Consider the following 10,426-nt stretch of genomic DNA (forward strand, 5'->3'; position numbering starts at 1 on the left):
GGCTCTGTAAAGCCAAAATGACTCCCCAAACAATCTACAATTAATTCATCATAATTTATGATATATATGTATTCATTTATTAGTTACTTTTATTTGATTTCTAAATCTCCGATTACTGAGTATTTGGTACATATGCTTTAGGTTTCTATAATAGTCATATTCCATCTTGTTATGAAGGATTTTTGTTCTGCTCAACTCTTGTTATGTTTTATATTTTCAAATTTGGACACTGACATATATGCTTAGAGCAGTGAAAAATCACAAAACAATGTAGGAATATACAAATTGTATTTACCTATAATTTTAACTTCTGATTCTGGAACATACTTCCCGCTTCCTTTGACTCTGTAACTTTTTCCCATTACCATACCTTGTACTAGTAATCTTTTAAATGGTTCCCGTTCTGGTACTAAATTTAAACTGTGTAAAAAATGCATAATAAATCTTGCATAATACATATGTAACACAGCATGTTCCTTTCCACCAATATATAGATCAACTGGGCTTATTTTGTTAACTTTTTCTTTAGAAAACATTTCTTTTTCATTTTTAGGATCAGCAAATCTTAAAAAATACCAAGCACTATCTACAAATGTGTCCATAGTGTCTGTCTCACGTTGAGCTACCCCTCCACATTTAGGACAAGTAGTATTGAGCCAATGGGATAACTCTGCTAGATGGGAGCCTAACTTTTGGGAATCTTTGGTTACACTTGGTAGTATTACCGGTAGCTGTCTTCTGGGTACTGATTGTGTGCCACATTTTTTGCAGTGGATCATAGGTATTGGTGTACCCCAGTATCTGAAATTTTTTAAAATTGATGATAAAAATAAACATACTCAATATAAAATGATTTCAAATTTTTTAGAAATTTTTAGTTTAGGATTTAGGATTTATTTGTTATATTGTATGTTTTACCTTTGTCTAGAGATTAACCAATCTCTTAATTTTGCACTTGTCCAATATCCACCAGCTTTCAACTTTTTAGCTTGTTCAATGATTTTTCCTCTTTCTTGAATAGCTTCTGTATCTTTTAATATTTCTATATTATTATATGACAGATTGTGTTTTTTGGAAAAATCCGTTGACTCTTTGCAGACGCCTGGGATTCCTAAAAATTATATCTCAAATTAGCTGGACAGCAATAACTATGAGATTAAGTTGATTTTTATTAAGCAGAAGAAAAATACAGTAATTTATTCTTTATCGAAGAAAAAGCTCAATATTATGGTAGTAAATAAAGTCACAAAATTCTTTGGTCTAGTAGTTCCAAAAATTGGTTTTCAAAAACGTAGCTTAGAAGGAATAATAACGCAAAAAAATAAAAGGGAATCATAAACAATTATGAAGGATTTAAACTGGTATATCTGTCATTGTCTAGATTTAATTCATCATATATCTTCATAATTCATAGTAGATACTGAGAAAAATAGCAGGGGTGAAGAGATTCAATAAAATAACAATTTAGATGATTTGGAGACATAGTGAGAATTAATGAGGGCAAAACCATTAAGGTGATACAAGAACTGAAACAAACAAAAAGAAGAGAAGAGGCAGACCCAGAAGGAAATGGAATGGAGGAATAGCAAAAAAACCTGAAAAAAGAGGACTGAACTAGAAACGGGCAAAGAGGGAAGCAACAGATATAATTAAATGGAGAAGAAATATCACTTCTACACCTATGGTAGAAGAGGTTGCTGATAAGAAAGTAATAAAGTTCATAGTAGAATAATGGGCGGCCAAGGAGCATTGAGCTCAGTAGCCTTCTGATAGGTCCATTGTGCCCCACTTGACATTATTTGAGAATTTGATCAGGCTTGAGCCTTTTGATGTCATTAGGCAAGGTGTCAGGCTGGCCCAAGTGTTTGAACTGTCCTAGTGTTAATGCTGGGCACAGATGATATGGTTTGCAGTTTAATTCTCCTCCATGCACCAGCAGCACTCTGGGGTCAAAGGTGATGCCCATAGTGTGGAGATGGCATATTAAATGACCATATCCATGTAAAAGTCCAGTCATTAGTCAAATTTCACGTCAATTTAATTGAAGCAGTTGTTTGGTAAGAAATGCAGAAAACCCATCTATATGTGTGTTAACTTGTCTTATGCCAGGTGTCATACCATTCCTGCCCAGGCTGCATGGATGTAAGCCATCGAAAGATGTGAAAGCAATGCCAAGAATGAGTTATGGGCTTATTCTGTCTGGTGAGTGAGTCTTCTTTGTAGTTGCCCGAATGACTGTGTACCCAAACGAGCTGGATATTGTAGCTATTGCTCACAACATCTTGTAGGACTCTCTTACACTTCAGTACTAGCCTGGAGCACACCATTTCAGTCCTTATGGCTTTTATAACAGCTCTGCTGCCTGAGCAGATTGAGATTACTGTCATATTGAACACACAATTTGCATTAGCACTACACAAACACTCTGAAGAGGATAACTTTGTTATCAAAACATGAGTCAGACAGTGTAATTTTGAGTGTTGGTGTAGTGGTACACAGTGTGTTCAGTATGAATATCACCTATGATTCCAGAAATTCCAACTTAGTTGAGATTAGTACACATTTCTAAGAAAAACCTTTTTATATTTGGTTACAAGAAATCTTACTACAAAAATAATTCTTTTGAAATGTGGTTGGTTCATGTTTCATATTATTTGATTATTATTTATACTCACCTAAATATGAATCTGTAAAAGGCAGGAACTCAATTTCATTGGTAACAAACACGGGAATTCTTTCCAAAGTAAACGGATTTATTAAACGAGTCTTTAACTCCACACTCATCTGTTCACTATTTAATGTAATATTTTCTTTCCTAGCTAAGATATTGTCACTGGTCACAGCCACAAACTTAACATTTTTTACATATTCAGGTAAAGATGTCCAAAATGTTAAGACATCCTTGTCATTTCCTTCTATTTTAAAATCAAAATTAATACCATTACATTCACCTATCCAATGTTTTTGTAATTTTATTATGTCCCTCCAGTCTTGTAAAATAGGATCACTTAAACCTTCTAAAAGGCTCTTGGCAAAAACAGTTGTTCTTATATACCATTGTTTCAAAATTTTCTTTTCTACTTTGGCACCAGAACGCCAAGAATTGCCATTTTCATCTACCTGTTCATCAGCTAACACAGTTTGATCAATTGGATCCCAGTTAACTAATGCTTCTTTTTGATACACCAAGCTACAATAATTTAATAATACAAAGAAATGAAAACAAAAAAATTAATCTGGTTAACTGTTTAAATAATACTCACCCTTCATCAAATAATTTTAAAAATAATTCCTGGGTCCATTTATAATATTGAGGATCGCAAGTCTTGAATTCTCTATCCCAATCAAAACTACAATTTAACTTTTCAAGTTGCTTCTGCATGTATTCAATATTTTGTCGTGTCCAAGCATCTGGAGCTATATTACGGTCTATAGCTGCATTCTCTGCTGGTAAACCAAATGCATCCCAACCAATAGGATGAAGTACCTAAATAATGTATATGTAATGACCTAAAGCTTTTTGATAATGTAAATGACTTACATTTTTACCATTCATTCTTTGGTACCTTGCTATAGTATCACTAATTGTATAAACTCGTACATGTCCCATATGCAACGCACCTGAGGGATATGGAAACATTGGCAATACATAATATTTTTCTTTATTTATACTATTTTCATCAAATAAGTTTGATTTTAATTTTTCCTTCCAGTGTTGCTCTATTTTATGTTTTATCTCGGGAGAAATTTCTTCTTCCTAAAAATAAACTATATAAAAATTGAAGATACCAAGTTTCAGTAGTATTTAATAAATGTACCCATAAATTGAGTCCTGAAAAATGACGAAAGGACCCTACAAACATTGTTTTTATTTTTAGATGAAAATAATACTTGTTTAAAACAATCATTTCAATTAATTTTTTCAGCAATTAGTTTTATTTACACTCTTCGGTAAAAATTTAACCTCAAATTAGTTCAACCTGAAGTCGGTAATTATGTTTTGACGGCTTTTACGATGTGGGGTGCATTCCACTAAACGTTCACACGAGAATGTCACTCATGACGTCATGACTAACATTCACGACGACTCTTGTCAAGAGGTGGGTCGAAGTGAGCGTTGAAAGAATTAGCGGAATTTTCAAAATTTAAGGAACACAGATTGCAACCATGAGAATCTAATTAATCATTTGATGCAGTATGGGATATTATAAGTAAGTTTGAAATATTCTTATGATGCACCCCCAAATATTTTATTATCGCCGCAGAAGAAATCTTGATTTTACTTTAATGTAAAACAGTTGAGCGCCCCACTAAAAAATTCAATAACTTACAAATTACAACATAAGCTATTAAGGCTTTCTCTTTATTTTTTCTATTTTGTCATTCGTTAATATTTATCTCAAATCTCAAAACGACTAATAAGCCATTCCACTTGAGATTAGCTATAACGTACTGGACTACGCGGAACGGTAAAGCTTGAGGTCGTGAATGTGATTGTCGAGAGTGCTTAGTGGAATGTTTGGGTTTTGAAGCTCAATCAAACATTTACTATAACCTTCAAATATTTATAAGTATATATTATTTTCGTTCAATTTACGTTTAATAAAATGAAATCCGATAATGATGATTACCAAACGCCGAGTAAAATACGAAAAATAGAGGGTACGATTTTTTAATAAGTATATTTTAATGATCAACTAATATTGGATTTTTCAGATTCCAACTCTATTATTAAACAAGAAACTATTAACAAATCTGGGAATACTGGTGAATATTTAGTATAACAAAGTGATATTGTGTAATTAAATTTATAATTTTAGGCTCTACTACAAGACTATGTCCTTATCTTGATACAATTAATAGACAGTATTTAGATTTCGACTTTGAAAAATTGTGTTCAGTATCTCTGACGAGAATAAATGTCTATGCATGCTTGGTGTGTGGAAAATATTTTCAAGGAAGGGGTACTAATACTCACGCATACACTCATTCAGTAGCAGAAGGACATCATGTTTTTTTGAATTTACAGACTCTGAAATTTTATTGTTTACCTGATAACTATGAAATTATAGGTGATTATTTTTTTCTATAAAATTTAAATGTACATATACTATTCACTAGTTATGTTAATTTTGTTCACAGATTCCTCTTTGGATGATATAAAATATGTTCTAAATCCAACATTCACAGAAAATCACATAAGCAATTTAGAAAATACTACTAAATTATCAAGGGCTATAGATGGTTCACTTTATGTTCCAGGGATAGTTGGTTTGAACAATATCAAAGCTAATGACTATTGTAATGTTGTTCTACAGGTAAGTTCTCCATTCACACTCTTATGTTTGATTTTGAAAGTTTTTACAATGTTATATGGTTTAGGTATAAGATAATTATCTAAAATGTCTCAATTGAATCATCAAATAGATTTAGTTTGAATCCAAATATACTTCACTGCAAAATTAATTGATATTATTTAACATTGATAAATTAGCGACTATAAATAAAAAATATTTCTTAAGTTTTTTTCACATAGAACATAATAACGCTAAAATTGAATTAATTCCATACATATCTCGTCATTCCTGTTTCTTGACGTGTGTGTACATTGTATACTTTGTAATTTGTATTTAGTACAATATTAGACTAGTAAGGACGATTTATTATTGTTATTATTATTATTAATTTCTGGAATTTTTCTACACAGTCTATATTATGCTTTAACTTGAATATATTTAGAGCTCGATAAATTTATATTATTATGAGAATTTTATTTCTAATATTCTTTAGGCTCTATCTCATGTAACACCTTTAAGAAACTATTTTTTAAGAGAAGAAAATTATAGTAAAGTGAAAAGACCTCCAGGTGATTCAGCATATCTATTAGTTACTAGGTTTGGAGAACTCATGAGAAAATTATGGAATCCTAGAAACTTTAAGGCGCATGTATCACCACATGAAATGTTACAGGCAGTTGTTCTGTGGAGTAAAAAGCAATTTCAATTCACCCAGCAAGGTATGCAGGATTAGTTGTACTATAATTATCAACCATTTTAATCTTTCGAGTAAGGTTATGTGATACTTACAAAGTATCAATACTTTAATATCGAAATAAACCATTATAAAATATTATATTTACAAAAGTAATTTGTTATTACCAAATACAATAAAAACATCGTTTTCGGATTATCAAAAAAGGTGTGTATATGCATGCACAGACTCAAGAAAAATCTACTATCTTTCATTATCAACACCTAGGCTATGAAAAATAAACACACATAAGGCATTAATTTTAACACAAAAAATCTTTTATTTTAAGCATTGAATTTTTTTTTCTGTTTTTGGCTTCTTCTTGAAGGGATTTAAGACCCAAAATGTTGTTGAAATCAAGTTCTCCCTCTTCGTACCAGCGTATTACTACATTTGTAGCCGATATAGTTTCGGTATTACTAACAAAATGTTTAGCGTTCTGAAGCTCCTCTAATGTTAAAATATTAAAAAAAGCCAATGAGCTGAAACACTTTTCAAAACAAAATAAACGCAAATGTTTGATATTGGAAATACATAACAGAAATTAACGGTATAACAAACTAACAGCCGTCGATATGTCGCCTATTTTCGTTCCATTCCTTTAAATAAGTTAAAGTATCATTTGTTATATCTACAACTAGAATAAAGAAACATACATAAAAACCAAAAAAAATATTGTTTTATACACAAAAGGCTGAAATGTTTTGGATATATTTTAAAATTTCTTGTTGTGTTGCCAATAAAACCTATCCGGCTAAACAGTCCTTAACTGGGCATCAATAGGAAAAGCAAACCTAAAATAAGTAAATCTGTAACATAATTAACTAACAATTTTCTTTTATATATATAATAAAGAAATATAGGTCAGTAAATATTTACATCCTTACAGTTTGGTTGCCTGACTAAAATTTGACACTAAACACTTTTACACGCCCATTTCAGGTATCAAAATAACTCTTTGTACATGAATAGAACGAAAATGCATCTGCATAACATGTGCAACAATGATATTAACATATTTATATTTTTCCTTTACTTCTCCCTTCATTTAGTTACTGCTCTTTCACATCCAGTGTACTGAATCTCAGTGGTTCATTCTGGAAATGTTCATAAGCATTCGAATTTCTAGTTAAGTAAGAAAATAAAAATTGGGACACACGACAGACCTAAAATGTAATTTTTATATAAAATTTATTATGACTGTATTAAATTAGTATTATTTTCATTATGTTTAATTATTAGGTGATCCGATAGACTTCCTATCCTGGTTTCTCAATGCCTTACATAAAGCTCTTAATGGCACAAAGAAGAAAGACAGCTCGATAATATATAAATCTTTTTTGGGTAATATGAAAATATACACCAGAAAAATACCTTCATTAGATTTGAATGAAAAGGAAAAGAAAAGTCTCTTAGCCACTCCAGATTATCAAGAAGTTGAAACAGAATCACCATTCTTATATTTAACTTGCGATTTACCTCCACCACCATTATTTATAGATGAATTTAGAGAAAATATAATCCCACAGGTAACAGAAACATAAATATTAAATAGAGAAATCATTCAGTCATATTGGACCAGATTGATTCAACAAAATGAGAGAATTGTTTATGAATGAGTGAAAACAGACCTATTCTTTATTTAAGAAGCTGGTTGTTTATATACAATTATTTTCAGGTTAATTTATATCAACTATTAACAAAATTCAATGGACAAACAGAAAAAGAGTATAAAACGTATAAAGAAAATTTCATGAAACGCTTTGAAATTACCAGATTACCACCTTATCTTATATTGTATATTAAGAGATTTACCAAAAACACTTTTTATGTAGAGAAAAATCCAACAATTGTGAATTTTCCAGTGAGGTGAGTAATATTGTTTATTATTATAACTTATCTCTACTTAATACTATTTATATTAGGTTGGCAACTAAGTACTTTCGCTTTTTACTGCTAGAAAGCTTCGATCATTTTTTGAATAACTTTGCGTTTGCATGATTTTTATTAAAGCTTGATATTTGGGTTCCTTACGAATTGAACACAAAGAATCAATATTTACGATATTTAAAAAGAATCATCATTGGTGATGAAAAATGGGTCCTTTACAGTAACATGGTTTGAAAAAGATCATGGAGCAAACTTGATGAACCAGCACAAACCACATCGAAAGCTGAAAAAAAAGGTGTTAGGTTTTTTGAGCTACTTCCAAGGAACCAAATTATCAATTTTAGTGTTTACTGTCTACAATTAATGAAACTGTATTAAGCAATCAAAGAGAAACGACCAGAATTGTCAAATTGGAAAGGTTTAGTGTTCCACCATGATAATGCAAGGTCTCACACATCTTTGACAACTCCTGGGAAACTAATGGAGCTTGGTTGGGAAGTGATGCCACATCCCCAATGTCGCCCTGATCTGGCACCATCCGATTACTATTTATTTCGAAGTTTGTAGTATTCTTTGAATGGTCAAACTTTCACAAATGATGATAACCTTCAATCACATCTGGTTCAGTTTTTTTCTGATAAGAACTAGACATTTTATGAGCCCAGAATCTTGAAGTTGAAAGAAATATGGCAAAAGGCCATTGATCAATTGAAAAATAAAATAAAAACTTTTTTTTCATTTGTTTATGACTGCCAGATGAATTTAAACATAAGTTGTATGATTGGAATTGAAAATTATCACATTTAACTATTTTTCTTCTGAAAAAACTCTCAGTGGTTACAACCGTCAATTACTCATCGTGTCATTACATATATATGCCTTAATAAACTTCTTACTAATACTTCTCGACCTCAATTCCCAAAAAAATGTATGGATATCCTTAATAGGGGCTTTATATACCAATCTTAGACAGTTTGAATTTGAAGCAAAAATATAGTACACTGTCATTGAAACCTCGGACTTGCTACTGCCCTCCAGTAATTGGTAAATGATATTCCAAATTATATACAAACTTGATGAATATATTGACTATTAACAGTAATGACTTTATTCTGATGGGACATTTTCCTCTTATTTTTTTATCCATTCATTTTTTTTTTCACATAACAGAGAGTGATTTATTCCTTTTACATAAGTATTTTTGTACAGACTTTCTTAATAGGTTTGTATCCTTCTTCTCATTTCCAGTTATGACACACAATCACGGTGGCTTTATTTCGATGGGACATATTGTTTATTCACACATTTTCAAGAAAAATCTTATTTAATGAAAAACTGACAAAATATTTTTGTGTTCGAATAACATAATTTGAAATATTTATCTTATTTATTCAAAATTGTTCTGTTGAATGAATCAATGTATGCAAATCTGAATTATATAATATACTTTAGATTTTAGGATCGAAGGATCTAGTCGGCCATTCGAGCGTCCCACGTCTTCCAATCCACCTATTGGGAAAAACCTCGTTTAAATAATTTCTAACTGTACGTGCAAAATGCGGTGGAGCTCCGTCTTGTTGGTAGTAAACCTCACCATTAACTGTGCCCTCAAAGAAATAAGGGCCAATAATTTTATTGTTATTACCAGCCCAAAAGTTCACTTTTTTAGGATATTGTGTGTGACCCTCACACATCTAGTGAGGATTTTCTCTGTTCCAATATCTACAGTTCTGTTTGTTAACCGTTCTGTTTAAATGAAACTTCGCTTTTCCTCAATCTATAGAAGTACATCTAACTCTTTTTCATCAGTAAATTGAACATTTCTACCTGTTTTTTCAATATTATTGTCGGTTATTGTCATGAAGTAGATGATGGTCATTTTGAACATTTAATTAACTATAAAGTACATTGAAAAATACATTATAAATATTATGCGACATTATTATCTTCATTCTCTGTCAAGTTTTGTGATAGACATTATTAAAATTAATTTTCTCAGTTATGATTGCACCAAATTTAAGCAAAGTTTATATTGCTGAACAGAGGACTAAAATCAGTGTCCAACAAGGTGCTACATGACGGGGGGGTGTGCTTCTAATTCAAAGGGGGTGTTGGAGGGGGATAATACTTTCATACTTTAAATTGTCAATTTAAGAATAAAAATCGACCCATTTCAGTTTTTTCAGTTTTTCAGTTCACATATGATTTTTTTTTCTAGGAACGTTGATTTCTCCGAGTTTTTGACACCAGAAATAAAAGCAAAACACAAACATACTATTTATGATCTGATTGCAAATATTGTACATGACGGAGAACCTAATAAGGGTACTTACAGAGTACACATTTTACAGAAATCAACTGGTCAATGGTATGAAATGCAAGATTTGCACGTCACAGATATTTTGCCGCAAATGATTACTTTAACTGAAGCTTATATTCAAATATATGAGTTGAGGACGCAATGAAAATAAAATTTATTTTAATTTATGTCAAGAATGTTTTTTCT

At 31.0% G+C, this 10,426-nt stretch overlaps 2 protein-coding genes across 3 annotated transcripts in view; one reads left to right on the forward strand and one right to left on the reverse strand.

The window, feature by feature from the left end:
- The window catches only part of LOC130893395 (probable leucine--tRNA ligase, mitochondrial), a 56,393-nt gene extending 52,337 nt beyond the window's left edge, over positions 1 to 4,056 (reverse strand). Inside the window, exons 1-6 of one of the 2 annotated variants that reach the window (XM_057799455.1) lie at positions 3,819 to 4,056; positions 3,542 to 3,757; positions 3,264 to 3,487; positions 2,676 to 3,190; positions 919 to 1,111; positions 296 to 801 (exon numbers count right to left, since the gene is read on the reverse strand). In XM_057799455.1, the coding sequence (XP_057655438.1) occupies positions 296 to 801; positions 919 to 1,111; positions 2,676 to 3,190; positions 3,264 to 3,487; positions 3,542 to 3,757; positions 3,819 to 3,908 (1,744 nt within the window). In that variant the 5' untranslated portion in view covers positions 3,909 to 4,056. The remainder of the gene's footprint in view (positions 1 to 295; positions 802 to 918; positions 1,112 to 2,675; positions 3,191 to 3,263; positions 3,488 to 3,541; positions 3,758 to 3,818) is intronic. The other variant, XM_057799456.1, reaches the window with a different exon arrangement.
- A 36-nt stretch (positions 4,057 to 4,092) lies between these two features.
- Positions 4,093 to 10,416, forward strand: LOC130893398 (U4/U6.U5 tri-snRNP-associated protein 2). Its single transcript, XM_057799459.1, has 8 exons — positions 4,093 to 4,662; positions 4,717 to 4,767; positions 4,821 to 5,072; positions 5,143 to 5,318; positions 5,791 to 6,016; positions 7,273 to 7,559; positions 7,709 to 7,899; positions 10,139 to 10,416. Exons 1-8 carry the CDS (start codon positions 4,608 to 4,610, stop codon positions 10,383 to 10,385), a joined length of 1,485 nt encoding a protein of 494 aa, XP_057655442.1. The 5' UTR covers positions 4,093 to 4,607; the 3' UTR covers positions 10,386 to 10,416.
- The last annotated feature ends 10 nt before the right edge of the window (positions 10,417 to 10,426 follow it).

The sequence above is a fragment of the Diorhabda carinulata genome, chromosome 4 (genome assembly GCF_026250575.1).
Source record: "Diorhabda carinulata isolate Delta chromosome 4, icDioCari1.1, whole genome shotgun sequence".
Classification (NCBI taxonomy): domain Eukaryota; kingdom Metazoa; phylum Arthropoda; class Insecta; order Coleoptera; family Chrysomelidae; genus Diorhabda; species Diorhabda carinulata.